Raw genomic sequence first — 24,696 nt, 5'->3', positions numbered from 1 at the left:
CTACCCATGACCAGATCGACTAAGGAATCCTAGGGAAGCGTATAATATTTATCTTATACCAAAGAACTTATGATCATACCATTTGACCACATATATTTGCATATTGTACATTTATCTGTTGACCCTAATTGCAAAGGTTCCTAATTTTTTTTACCAATGACTGTATTAAATAAAATTTGGTTTAAACCTTGCAAATTTAAACAAACACAAGTTGTCCTTCTCAGTGATCCTCTTTCTTTTATCAGAAGAGAGAATGGTAGTTTTATGTATTTGATAGTCCAGACTTGTCCGCAACGCATATATCAATCTGTTATAGTCTGACGCGTTTTCTCCTAAAACCTTCGTTCTGATTGAGAGTGGGTGACAACGCGGTGTCCCCAAGGTTCGAAGTAGGTGGTTGCCTCTTCGGCAGTCTTGCAATTGGCATGCAGTGACAATCTTCACACACGAGACCCCAACTGATTACAGATAAATCCCCAGACATATCCCATTACCCAAGCGCAGATTTCTACAGAATATGTATTGGACTAGAGGAGGAGTATTAATCCATCTTTAGCTGCACTGTTATGACCTCCAAATACTTTGCGAAGGTTGAAGAATTAGTATTCATTGCACTGTACCTCTTAAATCATCTCTAGAAGCGAAAATTTCGCATTGAACCTCACTATTTGCCTCTTGACTTGAGAACAGAATTAGCAAACTATAAAACTGTTCTTGAATAGGGTTAATCCTGCAGCGTAGATGTTGCACCTATCAGATGTAGCGCCACCATTTTTGTAACAATTAGGAGCACCACTACTCCAGGATTAAAATTTAATAAAATTTGTTAAAGTTGTATTGTTACTCAAAAATTTTTAAAAATCAGTATATCTGTTATATAAGTTTTAATAAATTGATTATTTTATAAAAATAAAGTATTTTCTAGTGTGTACTTTGTTAATGTTAATAGCACGATCCTGCCTGAGTAATTAGGCGCCTCCAGCAAACTGTTCAAAACTATATCACTACAACTTAATTTAAATTAAATTAAAATTTATTTAATTTTAGGTAGATGGTCATAATATTTTGCTTGATAGTGTATTTGTACACCCGTAGTAATTATTTAAATTGCACGCCATCGAATATAATTTGAATATTTTATATTTACAGGTGAAAGAAGCTTACTTTTGTCTTAAGACCTTCATTTATAGATGGATACCACGAAGACAAAACAAAGATGGATATTTCTAGGATTTCTACCTACTCTTCATGCTTCTACGGACTTCAACCACAACTACAAGCAGTTCCATTAACAATAAAAACATATCTGTTCGCTTTAAATCCAAAGAGATATGCTGGAATCATTTGAATCATTGACTAATTCAATGTATTTTAAGAGAAACAGTGTAGATTTTTCAGGGATTGTGATACCAAACGAACCTTTAATCTCCATGTGGTTATTCTGATCAATCCATGAGCGATTTTACTCCATTTTATTGTCCTGTTCGTCAGTTACAATCTACCAAACATTCCACCATGGCTTCCTGTAATGGAGCAACAGCCTTTCAAGGTCTGGATGATATCTCGGTTGCATCTCCAATAAACATCTCTTGTTGGATTGACAACTCAACAAACGGGACTGATCTCAATGAATATAAATTCACACTTCCGGAGGACACGATCTTTTTTATACATCCGGAGGAAATGTTAATTCCTTGGATTATCAATCCATACTTTTTTCCCATTCTGATCACATACATAGTCACCTTTGTGATCGGGGTCAGTGGTAACTTAGTGGTGATTGCTGTAATGGCTGGTGACCGGACATCTCTAAATGTCACCACCATTTTCTTGGTGAGTCTGGCCGTGGCTGATTTACTTCTCTTAGTGATTTGTGCCCCACTAGATGTCGCTCATTACTTCGTTGTACAGTGGGACAAAGATGGGACAGTTTGTAAATTAGCAGCATATGCTGAAACCGTGTCTGCTTTTGCATCAGTGCTAAATCTTGCAGCTGTGACTTTGGAAAGGTGAGTTTTTTATTTAAAATAATTTAATATTATCTAAAAGAATCAATTAAATTATCTGAATTTCATATTAATTTATTATCTTTTGAATATTTATTATTTTTGTACATTATAATATTATGTTTAGTTTGGATTTTTTTAGGAATTACATTTGGTTGAAGAAGGCAGTTTCACTGTGACAGCAGTAGTATTTAGTTATGTTATAAAAAGGTATTATAAAGAGTTGGTTCCAACTATACCGAGACTGAAGTCACAGAGATACTATTTTTGTTGTTGTTGTTGTGTGTATTTTGTTTTGTGTTATTTTGGGCTCACCCAGAGTAGCTAAGGCCATGAGGCGTCAGTATGTTTCTGAAATTCAGTGTATTCTTTAGTTGGCTTAACTGTTTTTCTAGATGAGAAAATAGAAACAAAACCACTCAACTCATGGCCGAGATTGCTACTGTGACAGCTCATAAAGAATCCTCTCCTCTTGATGGGTGTCGAACCCAGGCCTTGGGACAATAATTGGATGGCGGATGTTTGCAGTAATTTTTTGTACTTGTTGCGTGCACTGCATTTGACCTATCGCATTACGCGCACAAATGCTTTCACCAGTAATCTTTCGATCAAAGAAGCTAAAAGATTAGTTGGAAGCATTAGCGGACATCTAAGAGATTAGTCTGTCCGCAGCGTTAGCAATGAGAGGCAGGCCTACAAATGAATTTAGGGATTGCATATTGATTGCATTAGTTTGGGCACTTTGTTGATTGTCTTTGTCTGATCGGCATTCCACTGAGAGGGTTAACGGCAGACGGTTATGCATTAACCTTAACCATTCTTCCTGATTGCCTGAAAGGTTCAAATTACTTAATAGGATCAAAATTAAGTGCAGACGATTTCCTTTGTGGAAGTTATTTAATGTATGTTACGTGCAGAGTATTTCATAGAGGCTAGCCTTTGATAATGAGTTTAAAATATCAAGTCGCAATCGGGTTTCTTAAGTCTTCTTTTTCAGTCCAATAATTATGTTTAGATTAATTTATTATTTAAAATTAATCCGTATAGAATGGCTAAGTTTTGTTATATTTAACTTAAGGCTGCAGACGGTAGCAAATTCCCCCCCTAAGGATAAATATAACCATCAAACACTTGTACATAAAATTGCTTCTTGTTATAGCAGTTCCATACCACTACTTTATGAACAGCCCTTCTATTATCAGCTGCTTTTTTTATATTTACCTTTTCTCAAGTTCTTAATATAAAAGATGTAGTCTTATATTTTTTGAAATATTTTAATTTATTAATATAAATACAATTTAATTAAAATTAAATAAAAAAGCAAAAATCATAAATATTAATGTCTTTAATTTTTACATAAAATCTACGCTCTTCTCATCCCTGTTACGCAAGGGAGTAGATTTTAACAGATTAATTAAAATATGAAATATTTTAATTAGTCTAAATGGTCCTAAGGATGAGCCTTTTGGGACTCCTGATGTGAGATGTAAACTATTTTTCGCAAATATTTCGCCCATATTTAGACACCTCTGGAAGAAGATGATAATTGTTGCATATTAAGGTACGCTTGGGGACATTCGGATAATTGGGAGGAGAGGGGGGGGGAATTCGTACATGTTAAATAAACTTCCGTTGAGTAGTTAGGTGTCTTCCATCTTGCAAAAATTCTTTGTTAAGTAATGATCAGGAAACTATCTTCGCCTCGATAGATCTTATAATTGGAAATAATTCCGCTTTACCGCGGATGAACGCGTGTTTCGTTAATGGTTTAACGACCTTTAAGATAACCTTTTTCGTAGCCCCAAGTTGAATTTGACACATGAACTTTGCTGAGCGAGTAAAAGTTCGCAACGATGCAGTACAGAAGACAAACAGAGACACAACGAACAGCCAGACGCCATTGTGTCTGCAAGCACTTCTGCGGTTGTTGCGATTTATTTTTGTTTTCCAGAAAAAGGCAAGAATCGGTCTGAATAACTCTTAAAATTTGGAACTTTTTGCCCCTTTTTCATTAGGTTATTTCTCACTGTTGGCTTATTATCGTCTGACAAAGAACCAACCAACAATACATATTGAGCAGATGACAGAAATAAACAACTTTTGAAATGCTCAGAGAAAATTTGCTGTATATCGTCTGACAGTGACCCAAGAATACAATCTGAGCTAATCAAAGAAATAAACATCTTTTGACATGCTCAAAGGAAGTTTGCTATATATCGTCTGACAGAGACTCAACAATACAACTTGAGATAATCAAAGAAATAAACATCTTTTGACATGCTCAAAGGAAGTTTGCTAAATATCGTCTGACAGAGACTAAAACAATACAATTTGAGCTAATCAAAGAAATAAACATCTTTTGACATGCTCAAAGGAAGTTTGCTATATATCGTCTGACAGAGACCCAACAATACAATTTGAGATAATCAAAGAAATAAACATCTTTTGACATGCTCAAAGGAAGTTTGCTATATATCGTCTGACAGAGACCCAACAATACAATTTGAGATAATCAAAGAAATAAACATCTTTTGACATGCTCAAAGGAGGTTTGCTATTTATCGTCTGCTGATAAGTCGTTTTTGCATACGTCATTACTAAGAGTTGGCTTAATTTCCTGTGTAGACATTTTGAGGCAGATTGAAATTTCCTGAGTAAATTGCGTTTAAATTAAGAAAACGTTGCGTTTGTAAACAGGCTACGTACTCGCGCGTTAGACATACATGCCTAATTAGCCACTGAGAGTGGTCTAATTGCTGTAATTAAGAGAGGATGATGTACGGATGAGCTTTGTCAACAGAAAAGGAGTGATGAGCGAATAATGAAGCCACTTATAATATCCCCAAGGATTGCATTTCACAGAACCTTCGTAGTCCATACTTCATGCATAAATCATCACCTGCTACAGTGAGAATATTGAGTAATACCTCATGACTAACCCCCAACCATCACAAACGTTTTTGAGGATGATAAGATAAACGGAGTAGAAGTACCGCTGTATTAAGAAAAACGTGTTTACTGGTTGTAAACACGTTTTTCTTAATACAGGCATTGTAATGTATAAACAATTACCGTATTTTTGGGATCACAAGACGCTTTTTTTCCTGCAAATTGATAATTACTGCCTAAAAGTCTCTGCGCTAAGGCTATCCTAGACGCATGCACTGATCTTTATTATTTATTTATTTATTTTTATCATACAAACGGAATTAAACCCTCATAAAATGTATGAGAACAATACAACCCTACTTTCTGATAGAAACTCCTTAACTGGGGAAATAGCAAAAGAGTAAAAATTTCATTCTACTATATATTTTGCTTAGTAAATATTTATGAATTCACAAAGTTCGCATTTTAAAACTCAGGTACCTCATATGGTCTGAAAAATACGGTATTTGATAAACGAGCTTAGATCCTCCAAACTTCTGGGGTTTTAGGATCAGCTTATTTTAAAGATTTAAAATAAGCTGATATATACTATTTTATTTTTAAAAATGGAGGAGATTTTTTAAATGAATATCCATCATTATAAAAAAAGAAGAGTATTTAATGGATTTCTTGTCGCACAAACAGAAAGAATTCAGTAAATGACATCAGAGTGTATCGAATAAGAAAGGCTTAATACATGTGTACAATTGATTTTCTTGGATAACTTCGCAACCGCTCGAGGCTAGATTACGGAAGCGTTGTCGGCACACAGAGGTCATTTGGAACTGCATTTTAATTAAAGGTTACCGGAAAAAAACAGACCTCAATGAAACAAATAAGATATTTAAACTAAACAGGGGAAATCCAATTGGCATTTAATGCGAATGCGTTTGTCCTTCTCACTAGAATGATCTCTCCAAGCACGAGTCAACCGATTAAATGATCTCTTAATGAATTTTATAACGCGGTAACAACTCGGTTTTATATTTATGTACCATTTTAAAAACCACCAGTTTTTACGCATGCGCACTTAACTCCAGTTTCTCTCAAAAAATCGGGAAAAAAGCTAATATCAAATTATCTTCCTGTAAGTTGATTTGATTTCCTGTTAACGACAGTACTGAACAAAAAAAAAAAAAAAAAAAAATCGCGCATTTCCCAATTTCCGTATTTTTCTCATATCCACCTATCTGTATAGCTAAGTGATTTCCTATTGGTTGAATTTTAATAATGTCTGGGAATTGAAAGAAGGAAACAGTAACTCAGAAAACGGAACTTTGATGTTTAAAGTTCTCTATCTTACCTTACTTGCTTCTGCTGGCCGTCTATAACGGATGTCCACTGGGAATATTTCCCGAAATGCATCCTGGCCTACCGCTTGGCTTTTGATAACGTTTTTTCTCCAGCCACCTAGCGAGTAGGGTAAATAATCAGATTGTGAGGTGATCAGAGAATGCTAAAAAAACAAGCGTAAAAAAACATCACAGCCTTAACAGAATTTTCATGGTTATTTGAAAAACCATTGACCACTAATTATTTTTAAGCTGTTCCAGCTTAAAAATAATTGGTCAATTATTACATTGTTTAATAGTTGCACAAAAGGGTTTATAATAGAAATTAAATTATTTTTAATATAAAATAATCTGGTAAATATATTTAAAATTGAGTCAGTTCTCTAAAAATTTTCATATCTTAAAAAAGTTTAAAATAATATCAATTTTTTTAATATACCAGTTTTTATTAATTAAAATAAAAGTATAATTGAAATGGTTTGATAATTATTAGTGTGGTAATTCACGCAAGTTATTTTAAGCAAATTACTTTTTTCACGAGATCTTAAAACAGAAGAATCTCAATAAAAATTAATACTTTTCTCTTTTTAATTTCTCTCTCTCTCTCTCTCTCTCTCCAGGTTTGTGGTCATCGTGTTCCCGATTCGATCCCGTTCTCTGTGTACAATGAGTAATTGCAAACGTCTCATGGTGTTTGTATGGATAATATCTTTGCTCCTTGCAGTTCCAGTTATTGCTGCAAAGGTTAGTCGTTCCTTATATTAAAAAGAAAGAAACACTAGACAAACTGCATTATTGATTTACATTTTTATCAAATTTTATATCTCAAAATCTCTGGTTTATTTTTCTAACGACAGTAGCATCCTCTAGCGGCTGAACATAAATATCGTGCTTTATTTAGTTTTTAAATCTCCGATTTATTTACAATATTACAATGATTTATTTATTAATCAGATTTATATTTATTACAGATTTATTTATTATAGATTTCTTTATTACAGAATTATTTATTATAGATTTCTTTATTACAGAATTATTTATTACCGATTTCTATTTATAAATCTTATTAATCAGATTTATTTACAATATTACAGTGGTTCAATTTTAAGCCTTCAGAGGGCACTATAGTTCACTGATGCGATTATTAGTAACCTAGCACTAATGTTATTTCTTTAATTTATAGAATATCACCAAAACAACCTTTACAAATTTCAAGGTTACTGTCACACTGTTTTCGTGTAAAGATGTGCACGACTGGAGGGGGCTCTCAGTTGCAGTATATCGTCTGACTACGCTTTTCTCATTACCGTCCATTATGATGATCGTTTGTTATGCCTGGGTAATAGTGGAGTTATGGGTTAGTACAAAAACTATGGACGAACTTACCAGTTCAATGAGGTAAGCAAACATAGATTGTTTATTATTCTTCCCTCTCAATTCTCTCTGAATTTTCACAATTTATTTTAATTTAACCTATTAAAATAAAACGGATATTACTTAAACGAGTAGATATAAATAACTTTTAATGAAATATAGCTTGAGCTTTACCGCCACCTGCTGGCTTAAAAATAATTCGTGGTCAATTATCACAAAGTTTAATATTTTAAAGCACAAAAAGGCTTATAAAATAAATTAAAAATTGTTTTTAATAATAATTTGTTAAATATATTTAAAATTTAGCCGATTATCTAAAAAGTTTCATATCTTGTAAAAATATCAATATTTTATTATTATTATTATTTATTATTAATTAAAATGAAGGTATTTATAAAATTATGAAATGGTTATACATTCCCGATATTTAATTTTAACTTTACATAAATAACAAAAATAAATTTAAACACTTTGCTTAAATAATTCACATTATTTATGAAATAAAATAAGAGGGATGAAAAAAAAGGCAGCACTCACCTTCAGCATCAGGATTTCCAACCCAAGGGATGCACGCCCACACCCACCAAAGAATGAGCACTACTTTTATAAAATACTATATCATAAGGACTGGGAACTCATAAGCACCATCTCTTCAAGGGGACATCAGTGGTTCTGAACTCCAAAAAGTGTTGTATTTCAGTTATTGACCGCTATCCGGAAAAATGCCAATGGATGTCCCAAATCAGATAGTAAATAACGAACAGAACTGAAACTTAAGAAGTCAAAAACTATATTATGGCCATCATTGTCGGGACAATACAGTCCGGCAGGTTGCTTGGAACCTGCCGGACTGTATCGTCCTAACAGTGAAGTTTGGCAGAGGCAGCGTTATGATTTGGGGCACTAGAGGCTGTCATAAAGGCTAAAGGTTTCAACACACTTTATTAGTTTTCCTGTAAATATAGGTTATTTATTTACAGTTGTAGTTGACAAAGCATAGTTGAGATTTACATCTTGTAGTTGAGAAAGCATTCCTAACATTCGCAGAAGTTCAGATTCATTACAATTAGCATATATAGTTGTACATCTTGATTATGTCACCTTTCACTCTCCTTGCAAATGCATCAACGAAGATTTTATTCCCAGATAAACCAAAATTGCACCAATTTTCCCTAAACGTGACAAGTGCAGGTGTTTCGAGATACATTTTCTCAGTGTCACCTTGTCATCGGTAGCCTGATGAAAAGGCACCGATTCATCTTCAAAAGGGTTGCCGGTAGGCTTTTAATCCACTGTGGCCTTTCCTTGCTTGCGAACGCTGCTCCTTACGCTAATTCCTCAAACATTATTCCAATGTTTTCGTGCGCCGCTGAGAGTAATGTTATAAGGACAAATGAAAATTAGAGGGCAAAATCAAATACGGAGCACTTAAATCCTGGCGCTTGCTAATTGTGTGTAGATCATCGGCATCTGTGAAGTTGGGATAAAATCCTTGAACAGCACGTTGCATGGAACTTGTTAAAGACGAAGACAATAGTGCTCTTGCTTTAATTGTGAAATCGAGTTTATTTCATCAAGAGGTTGCAGAAGCAAACTTATTTCTTAAACAGGCGTTTCGCAGAGTATTGTCATTAATATTACCAGATTTACATCGGTCTGATTTTAACGAAATTAGAATAGGCTGGAGTAAGCCTTTATTACCAAATTAAAGATACGAGTAAATATTACAAGGCTGTAATTTCAATTTTTACCCTGGAGTACGCTGGATTAGGTCAACTTGTTAAGTACAGTGTCCTTCAACAAGTATCCCTGTACCCTCATTTTGCTTATTGGAGGTTTCAAGTGGTGAATACCATGTTTACCATAACTTGGCAAAAGTCTGAGTTGTATACATTGCGAAGAGCAAACCACGTTTTCTAAAAGATACGTCGTTCTAATATTGCAAAGCCACGAGTTGCCTCGGTAATGCATTCGCGCTACAAATAAAAAGCACTGCAACTTCAGAATGGTTGTCGAACGGTAGGGCACAGTAGTGCAAGCGTTTAAGTTGACCGTAGCTCTGTTTCGCGTAGCAGCTGAATACGATCTTTTATTGTCTTTTGTCTTTCAGACTCCTGCAGCTCTTGGTCGTCCTTGGACTACAAACGGGAAATTTTGTTTTTTTGTTTATTTGAAACGAGGAATAGGAAATTTATTGGGGCGTCAACTGGTGTTACCAAGGCCATCAGCGCAAGTTTTGACATTGTGATGCAAACTGCAACTGCGCAGCTAACCTTGTTTGTTTTAAAACGAATTTAATGAGAGAGATAAAGCTTGTTTCTTTTTCTCTCTGGTTTTCAGTTAAATGATTAATTCAAAAATAAAATAAGAACTGACTTTTAATTAATTACTCAAAAACACCACAAAAGAGACATTTTTTGCAAAAATAACTTTCCAAAAATCTGCTAGTCCAAATGTAGTCCCCACACTGGGTGGAAAAGACCTGAGTTCGAATCCCGTCGATGACGTGAAGTATTTTTATGGGCCTTTTTCACAACGTGGCTAAGTTAGTCGGTCTCAGACGAGGGTGGCATGGTTTTTTCTCCGGAAACTCGGGTTTTTCGTCCAGCAAACAGAAAATCGACCACAGAACACACTCTATTTACTTACAGTGTACACTCAGCAATATGGCCTTAGTCGCTGAAACTCCTAAAATCCTACTCAAACTCAATAACTCTTTTGTATTATTATTTTTTTTTTTTTTTGGAAAAGAATTTTTGGCATCTGGTCATGAACTCCGTACTTCATAACAACCAGTTAGGGCAGAATCGGTTAATGTCAATCTAAACTTCCTCCTCCTGGTGACTCTTCGTCTAATTACAAGACCACATAATCCTTTTGCAAATAGTGCTTATTCTTCTGTTGAAAATACTGTAACGTTTATCTTACAGGTTGAAAGTTTCCGTATCCAAAACTAGAATAATAATAGGAAGAATTTTTTTTTAAAATAATAATAAGAGAAAAGGAAATGGACAACCTATGCGTTTTCCCCCTCTCGTACGTAATTATCCAGCTGACCTTTGAATTTCCCCAGACTGTCAGCCTCTACCACCCATGTAGGTAACTTATTCCAGTAATTTATAACTCGCTGGCTAAAATAAAACTTCCTGCAATCCAATCTAAACATTTCCCCCCCGTAACTTGAATTTATGTCCCCTAGTTCTAGCATCATTTATAATCTTGAAAATTTCGTCCTCATTCATTTTACTGATGCCTTTCAGAGCCTTATAAACACCTCAATCAAATCTCCTCTAAGGTGTCTAGTTTCCAAACTCTGCAACCCACATATTCGAAAACTTTCCTCGTATGGACGCCCTTTTGCCGACCTTACCAGGCGAGTTACCCGTCTTTGGACCCTTTCAAGAAGAATAATGTCTTTCTTTAGGTGCAGTCTCCATACCTGAACACAGTATTCCAAGTGTGGTCTAACAATAGCCTTATATAATGGGATATTTGATGTCCTTATCTCTACTAGCGATTGTTCTATAAATCATCGATAGGACACCATGGGCCTTCCTTGCAACAAGTCTACAATTCTCAGAGAAGTTTATGTCGGACCGTGCCATAACACCCAAGTCCCTTTGCTCCACTACTTGCTTTAGTTCAATTCCTCCAAGTGTATAAGTTATTTTGGGGTTACTGTTCCCTAGGTGCAATACTTTACACTTGCTGGATGAAGCATAGCTGCCATTTTTCTGACCATCCCTGAAGTCTATCTAGGTCATTCTGAAGAAGCTCTGCTTAACCGTGATCATTAACTACTCTACCAATCTTTACATCATCTGCAAATTCAAGGCTCCTGTGATTAATGTTTTAAAGGTCAGCTACCCTGACACACCCCTTAAAGTTATTTAAGATCGCTTCCTTGGCATTAGCTTCCCGCTAATTTGAAACGTGTCTGCTCTCAGAACATCTTGCTAATATGATCTGTTGCGGTAACAAACAAGAACTCTTGAGGTACGTGCAAGTGTTACTTTGACCAATATTATCAGATAAACGCATATCTGTATTATCCTTGCCTCCACAAACTATCAGGTTCCCCGAACCTTTAAGGTATCCTCAATAATACTAGCAAAAACTCTTGCACCACCTTTGTTTAAATGTATTCCGTCTCTACAAGAAAGATTTCTTCTACCTACAAGTGCGGGCCAAGCTGATAGAAATTTTCCCCCAAAAGCCTCGCAGAATCCTTCAAGCCTTGAGTTAATCCACAAGGCTTTCAGAATATAATCCCTTCTATCGTGCCTGGGTAGAATTGCAGACACTGTGGCCTAGCTCGCGGCATTTCTTCAGCATGGTCCTGCATTTGTCTAACAAATCGTCAGCTCGTGTATGCTTAACGTCATTAGTCCAAACATTAATAATAACGCCATTCTAAACTTCTTCCTCCTGGTGACCCTTCTTCTAATTTCAAGAACACAATCCTTTTGCAAATAGTGCTTCTTTGAACTAAAACTGGAAATTCTTCTCTTGTTCCCTACCTAACGTCTTCAAGAGGGAAAATTTCCCGATTTATGGAAAAATGCGTTATTAAAGAATAAAAAAACAAACCTGAAAACAACTTCATGATCTTCAAGCATATAGACTAACGACCGTACTAGCTATTCTCGAAAAGGTCCCGGAAAGATATTGCGTCCAGAAACATTGACCTCTTAGAGCCTAACATCCCCACTGCAATTTGATTAGCCTCCAAATTCGCCTGACCTCAATCCAACTGTACACCAGTGGGATATTTTGGAATGGGAAGTGAGGCGTATGGACACGCAATGTCATCTTTTCCGACACTGTGGCAAGACTTGCAGGCATCCTGGCCTCAGATCCATACGGACGTCTTCTGAAATCTAGTGAAGACAATGCCGAGGTGAATAGCGGTTGTTAACCATGCGAGCGGTGGCCCAACTACCTTATCACATCTCAAGTATTGTTAAAATTAACAGCTGCCAGGAAAACTGAAAATTTTTATCCTACCCATGTTTGGTCTTCCCTGAAAGTGCTTTTCCTTAGAAGATGGGGCGTCTCCTTCACCAGAAAAGCATATGTCCCCTATCTGCTATATTAGAACAGCGTCAGATTAAATTGCTCTCATTGAGGATAATTACTGGACGTCGATGATCCGAACGTCGTATGATAGACGTTCGGATAATCGAGAACTAATATACCAAGTTGCGCTGTGCGTGATCGGTTTATTTCAAAGAAGCTATCTTTCTATTGGCTGATTGTCCGAGATCTGTTTTATTAAGCAACCGACTTTAAATATCCCCATTTGGTGCCCACTTTTACTATCCTAGGTCCCCTGGCACCTCCTCTGTGTTTAGAATTTTTTTCTTGATAGCAATCAAGGGGATTACGTCTTCCACGTGCATCTAGAGACTGCTGAGTAAATGAAAATAAGTGAATCTCTCTCTCTCCATCAGTGTGCGTTTATCTTAGATGGAAGAGATATCTTCCTATCAGATCTGGATTGTTTTCACAGACACAACATCATAAGCTAAAATCACGGACTGTATCATATTAGACGCCTTATTTTTACTATGTTTAATTAGGCGGATAATTTATACCCACTTTGTTGCCTCGCGAAATAAGTCATTAAAGTAGATAATTAGTAAATGCTTCTACAAAAATTAATATTAGTTAGAGTTTGTATTTACAGAGAGACGAGAAAACAATATATATAATTATTATTTGCTTGTGGTTGCTCCTTTTTTCCCATCTCCATCTCTTTATTCGGTTTACGTTTTTTTCTCTTAATCAGTTTAATGCCACAATTAAAAATTGTACATTCAACATAATAATTAGCCCTTAATTTCATCTACTCGTAAATTTGGATTAATTAATCTGTATTAAACGAACTCTTCGTTGATGAAATTGGTCATTTTAAACGCGGCTGTTGAGTTAATTACCTTAACGTTGCTTCAGTGTTGATTACAGCTAAATGTTGATTTTAGTTGCTGCTTTTTTTTTTTATTTTAGTGACCCCACCCTGAGGCGCGTGAATTCTCGTAGTAGCATCAGCCATGAAACGCATTCCCCCACTCAAGGCAGGCGTTTGATACTTCGGAGTCACGTGACGTCTGAAATGCGTAATGTCAAAAAGGCAAGGCAACAGGTGAGATTAAAAATTTGCATTTTTAAAGGTTAGTTAGAATTTATTGTTAACCTTTTTTGCACAATAATTCAACAATAGCAGTTTAGTGGACATTTTCTATTAATTGTTTCAATAAAGGAAATATTCGGAAAATTTCTGTCCGTCTGTCTGTCTTTCTGTCGCGCTCCTTACTGTATATATTAGAGCTGGCGTGAGCAACCTTCGACCCGCGAACGTGCAGGCCGGAAGTTGCCCACCCTTGTGTATATATATATTTGAATTAATGGAATTTCTGACGTAAATTTAGAAAATACTCTGCGCATTACTACGACAAATATCGATTACAATAAACAGTATCAAATCTCTCATTAAATATTATAGAACTAAAATATTGCAATTTTTGCTATTTCGTTCGTATTTTCTTTTTTCTCATTAATAAAATTAATTATACGTGTGTGCGTGTATATATAAATATTACAACAAATAACATAAACCTGTTTGTGACAAGTTTTTTATTCATTATACACGATTTTAATAATTCTAAAAATAATCCTAAAAATTGTGGAAAGCTAAAAAAAATTGGCCTACGCGTTCAGAGAGATTTTATTTGGCCCGCCATTTATAAAGGTTGCCCACTCCTGTATTAGGGTAATGATGATGACACACATTTATACATATCTAGTTGTGCAAAGTAACAGATTAAAATATCTACTTCATCATCATTACACAGGTTTCTTTCTAGCCTTTACACCTGTAAAATCTGTAAATGATTCTACCAAGTGGAGTATTCTTAATCTTCATTAAGCAGAAATTTTAACAGCTTTTTATCTTTATTGAAGAGCAAAAGGTATGCGAAAAGCTACTCAAGGGATCAACATTCCCTCTAACTTGCACGCTGTGCAAGGTGATTGTAAGTGGCATTCAATTGAATAAATAATAAAAACATATATTGACAGTAACCAGCCTCAGGCGATACTCATAAAATAGTAAATTTTTCACGAGGACCAAGTGTTAAATTGATCAACATTCGTCAACCTCACGCAATCCTATGAGAAATCTACAGAAAATGACCAACATACGTCAATTTCACCCAGTCCAACATGAAATCTACAGCAAATGACCAACATACGTCAATTTCATCCAGTCCAACATGAAATCTACAGAAAATGACCAACATACGTCAATTTCACGCAGTCCAACATGAAATCTACTGCAAATGACCAACATACGTCAATTTCACGCAGTCCAACATGACATCTACTGCAAATGACCAACATACGTCAATTTCATCCAGTCCAACATGAAATCTACAGAAAATGACCAACATACGTCAATTTCACCCAGTCCAACATGAAATCTACAGAAAATGACCAACATACGTCAATTTCACGTAGTCCAACATGAAATCTACAGTTTATTGATCGTTCTAATTTTTAACCCGAATCATGCGTCAATTCACGTGACCAACACGTCAAATAAATACTGAAATTAAATTATGATATTATTTTGCATTTTCGATCTATTTTTACATTCGATTTTTCTTCTTAATCATTTCAGGTGATTAAAATGCTAATCTTGGTGGTAATGTTATTCCTAGTCTGTTGGGGACCACGCCTCATCATGGAGATTATCCTGAAATGCTGTCACGTCGTGTTCAATCACGGCACCTACGCTATTCGCTTCATCTTCTACCTTCTACCCTTCGTTCACAGTTGCCTCAACCCCATCGTTTACTGTTTCATGTCGACCAAATTCCGACGTCGCATGCTGCGTTGTTTTGAGCGCAGTTGCATCCAGCTGGGCTGTAAATTTTGCACGGAAAGTCATAAAAATCACCACCAGATGAGGCTGAAGAGCTCAGTGTCTCGAAATGGTACTTCACGACTGGTGTCAACCTATACCTTTTCGTCGTATGCCCCTTCAACGACGTGCAGCCCTTCTACGGAAGTTCAACCGAAGATCGACCTCGAAACCATCACTCTGTGAATGCGACAGGAGACCCAATCAGCCAAGTATATCATTCTGTAACTTCATACATTTATACAGTAAGAAGTTGACATTCTGGATTGTCAGCGACCTCTGATGTGGAAAAAAAGAAAACATTGTAAATCAAAATAAAAAGAACTTCACTGTCGTTATGTAGACTACGTTTATTGTATTCAAATTCAGTGAAATGTTTCTCATGAGATTATGTACTGATATTTATAATTTAATTCGAGTTATTTGCATACAGTGTTTTCTGTATCGTTACGTATACTCTTATAAACCACTTCAGTCAAAGAAATTAATGTGTGTTTGTTTTGATCTTCACATAAGTAGTTTTAATGTTCACTAGGGAGGTTTCGTCCCCTGCTCGCTTTGCTCGCCAACCCCCGAGCACGCTTTTCTACGTAAAATGTAGAGGTATGATGGAGTAAGTCAAATCTTTTCTACTTAAAAGACACACCTGTCGAAACGCACTGGTCGATATCTAATCAGGAAATGACCGATGTAATTGTTTACCTGAGCATTTGTAGTGACTTGACTGCTCCGCCCATTTGTACCACGTGACCCGCGTCCCTCTTCTCCCATTGGCTACCCCACCACGCGGCATTCTCAAGGTGGAATAAATATCGCTATGTAATTATTTACCTGCGTTTACATAGATCACTTAGAAAAAGGCCTTTTGCTTCAGGTTCCAAAATGCATGAGGAACATTGTTGCATCCGAAAGACCAGGACTAAAATATTTACAAACTGTATCAGGTCCCTTCATCAGCTGACATTACAGTGATGCCGTGCGTGGTCATGTATTACAGAAAGAGCACGTGCACGAGGTTGGTGAACGTTATGGAGGCAGTTGTCTTTCAATGCGAGACAACAATGTAATTATTTACCTGCGCATTTGTAGTGACGTAATTTACCCACCCTCTTCTCCCATTGGCTCGAATAAATATCAGTAGGAGGAAAACTTTTTTAATGTATAGAGAGATACAGTAGAAAAAATCAACTTTTGGACACTAGAGGGCACTTCTGTATTCTACTCGATAACTGCTGTATCTTGCCGAATATTTTTCTAATTGATTGTCATCGCACTATTTATTGAGTTAAATTGTACTCTGCAGTAGCAAAATAATAGAAACCAAAAGTAGGTCATCTTTTTACCAACTACCATTTTCAAAGCACACACTGAATATATCTAGCGTGCTCTTAAAACCAATAATATGCAATCTTTGTCCTGTATGCCGAGAGAGTATCTTCCTGGAATGTTCCTTTATCGTCTGTGTACAAAATCAACAATGCAAGAAGGACCTGGTTCGAACGAGGTGAGGTCCTTCTTGGATATTCCAGTCTTGGGTGGATCAAAATCCTTCCAGGATATTTTGGTGCACTCAAGACTGCTCCTAACCTTTCACAACATGGTTGATACCATGTTGTGAAAACACTGCTCACACTACAGCGCATGGCATTAGAAGCCTGGGCCCAATGCGTTCTGGGTCTATAGTTTCGTTTGGTACCTTCTAATAGAAAACTTCTATTTCTTTGTGGTTAAGTCATAAACCAAATACAATTTTTATTTATGTCTTCAGAAAAAGCATTCACTCGGATAATGTAGTCTTTTTCTTGCCTGCCTGTACGTTGCAATTTTCTTCCATTCGATTGTTACTGATTACAGATCGTTGAGACAGTCTGCACAGATACATGTGTCACCTCCATCGTTGCCCTAAGGGATCTGCACTTAGATTTGGGAAATCATATTCTCCAATATTTCGTGTAGAACTGAACTATCGCTGAAAACAGAGCACTCAAGGCTCCCGTGAGTTATTTTTAGCTTTCTCTTCTACTGCCTGCATCCGATTCTTCTAAGACAACATAAATTTTATTTACGTTACCAGGCATCGAAATGAAAACAGATATTGATATTTTGAACCAAGATGCTTTTGCCCTCTATTGTCCAAAATTTATTCCCTTTTTATTCAATATCTTCCTATTCATTTAATCTATTACTGCAGTGTTGTGTGTGTGTGTGTGTGTGTGTGTGTGTGTGTGTGTGCGCGCGCGCGCGCGCCACGCTGGACAATCTAATTAATCTGGCCAGAGGAATGCACAATAAACGCTCTGTCATGGAATCAACGATAATTTGATTAGCCATTTAAGTGCGAGCTTATAGGAGGACTTTTGCGTTGGATCCCTTCAGCCATTCACTATTTGAAAGTATTTGTTGCGAAATTAGTTCCCAAAGGATCTTATAATATTTAGATCCTGTGGTCTGGTCGTCTGCATTTTTTTTTTTTTTTTTTTTTTTCAGATTTCAGCTTCCTTTTCCTTTCAATTTTTAACTTCTTTTTACTAGTTTTGACTTTATTTTGTTTTGATAGTTGACTTATTTTTTCCTTTTTTATTTTTACATTTCGACTTCCTTTGTTCGGTTTTTCTTTTTGTTTTCTGTTTTTGGCATGCTTTTTCTTTCTTTTTTCGATTTTTTAACTTTTTTTCCTTTTTACGTTTCTATTTTTCGACTTTTTCCCTTTTTGCTTTTCTGGATTTCGAGTTTTGCTTTCTTTTTCGATTTTGGCTTTCCCTTAATTTTTTTACTTATTCCATTTTTGCTTTCTCTTCTTCGAGTTATTCCCTTTTCACTTTCTCTTTTTTGACTTTTCCCCTTTCTTTTTTGATTTATTCCCTTTTGTTTTCCCTTTTCTGACTTTTTCCCTTTTTGCTTTCTCTTTTCTGAATTTTCCTCTTTCTTTATTGACTTTTCCCCTTTTTGCTTTCTCTTTTTCGATTTATTCCCTTTTTGCTTTTTCTTTTTAGACTTCAGCTTTTTTTATTTATTGCCTTTTGTTTTCTCTTTTTTTGACTTTTTCTGTTTTTTCTTTTTTTTTTTTTACTTTTTCTGTTTTTTCTTTCTTTTTTTGACTTATTCCCTTTTTGCTTTCTTTTTGACTTCTGCTTTTTTGATTTTCATATTTTTTCTCTTTTTTGACTTTTTCCCTTTTCTTTCTCCTTTTTGACCTTTTTCCTTTTCTTTCTCTTTTTTGACTTTTTCCCTTTTCTTTCTCCTTTTTGACCTTTTTCCTTTTCTTTCTCTTTTTTGACTTATTCTCTTCTTTTTTTTTACTTATTCCCTTTTTGCATTCTTGTTGACTTCTGCTTTTTTGATTTTCACTTTTTTCTCTTTTTTGACTTATTCTCTTCTTTTTTTTTACCTATTCCCTTTTTGCTTTCTTTTTTGACTTCTGCTTTTTTGATTTATTCCCTATTGTTTTCTCTTTTTTGACTATTCCCTTTTCTTTCTCTTTTTTGACTTATTCTTTTTTTCTTTCTCTTTTCGGATTATTCTCTCTTTGCTTTCTAATTTTTTTTTTAGACTTTTTCTTTATTTTTCGATTTTCGATGCATGTTTCTTTCCTTTTTGATTTTCACTTGCTTTTGATTTTTTACTTCTTTCTTTTGAATTTTATTTTCTTTCTTTTTTGTCTTTTGGTTTTTGCTTTTTTCAGGCTTTTTTCTTCAGTTTTCCGAAATTTCATTTGACTTTTTTTTTTTTTTGATTTGTGACATTGCTTTCGACTTTCATTTTCATTACCTTTATCCTTTTTTCTTTTTTTCAATTTTTTGCGTTTCTTAACCATTTTCATTACCAGTACTCGATTTATTTTTTAACCTTAGACTTGTTTTGATTGTGTAATGTTCGTTTCGTTTGGTTCATTTGATTCTTTTGTTCGATCCCTCTTTTGGCATTAATGCTTTGTGTAAATCTAAGCCTGCGCGAGTTTTCTGTACAAAACGTCAGGTGGAGAGTACAGTTTGCGTTCGAGTGTTCCCCTTGTGCAATTGCAGATATTTCTGATTCGGAAATGGTGCAGAAACTTTCGCGATGCAACAAACGCATTAATTAAACATTTTTCAGTTTCGAGGGAGAATCCCCTGATTAATGTAAGCGGGACACTCGATACATCACCGCTCTGACCTTTGACCCCCAACTCCGTGAAGAGTGAAATTGATGCCGTTTTCAGTTTGCCAAGCGACTTTGTGCTCGTGTGTTCGCCATGCAGTCGGAACAACCGCGAATAGCTATTAATTACGGCGGTTTTGTTATTTCTTTGTGACGTAAGTCGGGGCACACTCACCCCCGACAACGCACAGTCGGGTGTGCTCGTATCGAAATAAGCTCGAGCAACTTCAGTCGACAGTCGGCAAACAAGCGAAGTCGATGTTGCGGAGAGGATTTTCACGCTAGCCCGGTTAATGCCGCTATCAGCGTTTGCTTCAGTTGCAGCCTGCAGCACATCCACAAATTGATCTGGCAGATGGTGTAATCTGAAGCGGTCTCTGGTGGCGAGAAAAGTCCCCAGTCGACTCGCTGTCTTAAATGAGTGCCATCACCTTTGACAGCTCTCAATATTAGCTAGTATTTCCTTTCAATTATACCTTCTATAATCACCGTAGCCTGGCCCTCAGGTTGTTGTGACGTCACCTGGTGACGTCACAATAAACAGCTTTTCGAAGTGGAGCCATCTTGACTTTGATAGCCATTTACTAAAATAATAACCACGCGCTACACCCACCCACCCCAATTTCAATGGGGGATGAATAAATAAATTTATTTATTTATTTTGCTCTATAAAAATATATGATCCAGGGCCCCAGACATCTAAATCCGGCATATTTGGCTCTTAAAGAGCTTTTTTTTATGGCAGAAATAATACTAAATATTAATAATTACTTTGTAATAAAAGTTTTCTGAGGACAAGTGGATAATGGGGATTTTATGTTTTCAGTGTGAAGGGCTTCCTGCCAATTGTATTTATCCACAATGAGGAAATAGAAATTTGCTGAAATTTTCAAACCTGTCAGCGAGATTAATGAGCAATAAAGCGCCATTTTAGCTCCATTCTTAACAGAAATAAATACTTATAATCTTTAAAATCAAAGAAACAACATAATAAAAATATTGAAAAGTTTCTATGGTACGAACCTTCGCGAAATAGCAGACGATACTATAAAAGTATCGTCTGCTGTTTCTTTGCTTAAATTCTTTAGTCTGATGTTTTTTTGATTTAAAGTATCGTCTGCTTAAACAGCAGACATTAAAGCTTTGCTTTAAAGTGTTATCTGCTTAAACAGCAGATTTAAAAATATCGTCTGCTGTTTCTCGAGGAAGAATTTTATGTCGATTTCATGTCTCGTGAAATCACAAAAAAAGGAATTAAAATTTTATATCTTAAAAGGAGGAGAAAAATGGGTTTTATATCCCAATGAAGACATTTAATGATCTTTCTTAATTGTTTTTCTTTCTTCTTCTTTTTTTTTTTTTTTCTCTTATCTTCAATAGTCTTTGGGAGAACGCACAAAGACTGATGATATCATTTCGCGTAATGAAATCGAGGAATACGTCTGGAGAACAAAAAAGCTGGTCCACATAGAAAAAAAAAAAAAAAAAAATAGAAAATAGGAGAACGTTAAATGTGGGGAAGAAAATATGTATAGAAACCATAATAAATAATTTAAGGTGAACTCGAACTAGTTAAACGATTTAAGACTCACATTAACCCAGTTTTGAATCGAATGGACGCATCTTGCCCGAGGTTTGAAAATACAAACGAAATCGTTTGTTCTTTCTGTGGAGAAATTACATTTTTTAATGTTGCCATGGTAACTGCCAAGTGACAGATTTTTGAACATTGTTGCTGGGGTAAGCGCGAGATTAACATTTTAATTGTTTCTTGAGAGTTTCCATGGTAACTGGTGCCCTTTCCGTAAGAGGAATTTAAAGTGTCATATTGCGCGCATAATTTTTGTAGTTGGACTTCACAGAGCATGCGCTAACTGATGCAAACTACGGATATTATTAAAAGATCGTTTGGACCTTATTTAATTGCTTTTTTATTAATGAAAATAACCAAACGTAAAAGAAATATGTCACCTCTGAATTCTTTCTGTCTCTTCTTACTCCCATCTTATTATTCGTTTGGAAAAAGCTAGTTAATGAAAGTAAATTGTTAATTTATATAATTAATACAATTTGAATTGTTTGATGGCTGCGCATGCGGATTTTCTCAGTCTATTTCTACAAGGAACTCGAAGAGCAATGAAGACAAGATAGAGCACATTTTAATCACCTCAGAACATCTCGTTTTATGAAAGATGCCTTGAAAAGAAAGTTGAAGAGGCTGATAAAAAAAATAAAAGCCGCCATCCGACTTTGATTGATGATCTAAGCATCTTCCACCTCTTAGATAAGGTTCTCATTAGTGACCAGATGAAATTGATGGACAGATCAAGCCTACTTTTGTTTAAGTGGTTTATACGCCATTAGAGATATACACTATCCCAACAAAAATAATGGACGCATTTGCCTGATTGAATGCAGAAAGAAATTCAATTTGGGGACCAGTAGAAAATTTTTATGATGGTCCCTCAATTGATTATTAAATATATTTTTTTAAAAAATTAAAATAATAAAACAGTACTAGGATAAATGAAATATTTAATTTTTATGGAGGAGATGGGAATACACCTATATATTGTACCCGGATATACAGAATACGCTTTTTTATAAGAATAACGTAATTAACTCGTTTAATTCTTGGGTAAATGTAAAAAAATAGAAAATTTAATTACTGTAAAAAGGGTTAATTTTTATGTGAAGATAATCTGTATTGAAAACAAACGAAGAAAAAAATTTTCAAGTTACTTGACTTTGATGGATGAGTCTAGAATTTTCAAAATCTTGAAAAAATCTTCAAAAAACGCTTTCTAATAATTTTCCAAGCTCGTTATAAGACAGAGATTATTTTCAGCGTGCTATAAGGACTTTCATAAAATCTGGATCACTCTGCTGATCCAATTAGGACACTTCTGTTGATTTATTTGACTTCGGAGTCGGATATCGCTGCACAGATATTTCCAGACATTAAATAAGAGTTGTTTTATGGGGTCCTTAATAAAATATAGCGAAGATATCCGCGTTTCTCCCAAGCTGGTTGGTTTTCTCTCTGTTTACGTTCGTTTGGTTGCTGTCATAAAAAGAAGAAAAAAATGTTTGCATGCTCAAACATTGCTTCCATATGAAGACGGAAGATTTCCGGACGTCAACAGAAGATCGCGTTAACTTGAACACCCTGTACACACAATCTCGGGCAGGAAATGCCAATTTCAGATGGTACTTCAGGAGCTGTCAAACTCCAAAGCCACAAATATTTGCAGTTTTTATTATTATTTTTTTTAAATAATCGTTTCTGAGGTTTCCGTGCATCCCTCTTACTGCCCCCCAACAAAAAAAAAAAAAAAAAAAAAAAAAAAGAGCAATTCGTCTTTTACCCGATTTTCATGATTGATTGAAAGTTCAATTATTAAAATTTTAAAAAAGCGCGCATCGCGTGCGTCATGAAATGAACTAATTACGACCACGTGCTATCAGCAGGATTGAAACTGACATTCTTAGAGGTTAAAATATTTTGTTTCATTGATATCGACTGCACGTGAAGAAATAGTAGATTTCAATCATTTCGCGCGCATCATGCACGTGAGATTGTTCCAAACGACTTTCTTAATAACAATTGTACTTTTCATCAATCATTCGGTTTCACTGATATTGATTGCACGTGGCGAAGTAATTCATTTCAATCATTTCGCGCGCATCCCGAAATGAACTATAACTACAGTGGCGGACAAAAAAAAACTTCATCACCTTAAAAAAAAGTAACATTTGTAGTCAACGTATAAGATATTGTTTGATTACAGTCATTTTGTTTGTCGCAAAGCAAAGGTATTGCGTCAGATAACGCTTTTATTGCATAAGACAGTAATTGTAAGGTATTGCATCAGCCGTTTTTATAAATAAGGCGTTTGAAGGGTATACATTGGTATCATGTTTTGCGGAGATGTAAGCATGGCTCCATACGTTCAATTTCCAATAAGCAAAAAAAAAAAAAAAAAAAGTGCAGCTGTTGCTAGTCCCAGGAGGGGCTTTCTACGCGTGCTATCGCTGAAAAAATAGGCTGCCACCAGTCAACAGTATCCCGGGTGCTGAAATTAAAGCGTGAAACCGGTGATGTGGAGAGAAGACGTGGATCAGGCCGTAAGAGAGTGACTACGCCTTCCCAAGATCGATATTTGAAAGTTTGTAATCGCCATGCTAGTGCTCCTGATCTGAAACTGGACTTTGAGATGGCCTCTGGTGTTGAAATAAGTGCACAAACTATCCAAAGACGGCTTTCGCAATGTGGGTGGTCTGCATGCCTGTTGGTCCAAGAAGAAGCCTTTGTTGACCCAACAAATGAGGAAGAAGCGACTTGCTTGGGCTAAAACGTATTTTTCACGGACAAAAGAGCAATGGAACACCGTCATCTTTTCTGACGAATCGAAATTCAACCTGCATGACTCGGATGGGAAGCGATATGTCAGAAGTCGAAAATCGGAGGCATACCATCCTGACTGCATAACACCGACTGTAAAGTTCCCCATTGGTCAGATGATCTAGGGATGCATAACAAGCAAAGGGGTGGGGAGGGTGAATTAAGTTTATTAACGGAACGGTGCATGCAGAAACCTACATTTGTTACCTTGGAGGAGTGCCTGAAACCCGTTATTAGGGACCACCACAGACATCCAAAGCTGCATTTTTCAACAGAACTCAGGACCTTGCCACGCAGCAAAATTGGTAAGTTTTATGATGTTTAGATTTAATGATGAGTTTATCTCCTTGTCACAAGGAGATAAAACACACTTACACCAATGTTTTCCCTCGTTTTATTCCCTTAAGGTGCAGTCATACCTCAGAAATGCTGGCATTACAGTGTTATACTGGCCCAGTAACAGTCCATTTGAACCCCCCTACTGAAAATTGCTTGTTCGTAATGTCGTCTAAAATTGCTCAAAAGAAGCCAACAGGTAAGATTCAGCTGCAGGCGAGCATTATAAGGGTGTGGTACCACGAAATTGGGCAACCGTATATCCAGAAGTTGATTAACTCTATGCCAGATTGT

At 35.8% G+C, this 24,696-nt stretch overlaps 1 protein-coding gene across 1 annotated transcript; it reads left to right on the top strand.

Moving 5' to 3' along the window:
* The first annotated feature begins 1,155 nt into the window (after positions 1 to 1,155).
* Positions 1,156 to 15,792, top strand: LOC150086074 (galanin receptor 2a-like). The gene is made up of 5 exons (XM_090373687.1): positions 1,156 to 2,009; positions 6,847 to 6,970; positions 7,410 to 7,624; positions 13,610 to 13,745; positions 15,282 to 15,792. The coding sequence occupies exons 1-5, from the start codon at positions 1,453 to 1,455 to the stop codon at positions 15,708 to 15,710; spliced, it is 1,461 nt and encodes a 486-aa protein (XP_090229813.1). The 5' UTR covers positions 1,156 to 1,452; the 3' UTR covers positions 15,711 to 15,792.
* The last annotated feature ends 8,904 nt before the right edge of the window (positions 15,793 to 24,696 follow it).

Source organism: Mastigoproctus giganteus, chromosome 5 (genome assembly GCF_048544385.1).
Source record: "Mastigoproctus giganteus isolate SK-2022 chromosome 5, ASM4854438v1, whole genome shotgun sequence".
Classification (NCBI taxonomy): domain Eukaryota; kingdom Metazoa; phylum Arthropoda; class Arachnida; order Uropygi; family Thelyphonidae; genus Mastigoproctus; species Mastigoproctus giganteus.
Note: the sequence above shows the minus strand (reverse complement) of the source record. Positions and strands in the feature narration are given on the sequence as shown.

What these genes read in the sequence shown, in the direction of transcription:
- LOC150086074 (XM_090373687.1), top strand. Translation starts at nt 1,453, where the DNA reads ATGAGCGATTTTACTCCATTTTATTGTCCTGTTCGTCAGTTACAATCT. An exon ending in GCAGCTGTGACTTTGGAAAG is followed by an intron (nt 2,010 to 6,846) that starts GTGAGTTTTTTA and finishes CTCTCTCTCCAG; the next exon opens with GTTTGTGGTCATCGTGTTCC. An exon ending in TCAAAAAGGCAAGGCAACAG is followed by an intron (nt 13,746 to 15,281) that starts GTGAGATTAAAA and finishes TAATCATTTCAG; the next exon opens with GTGATTAAAATGCTAATCTT.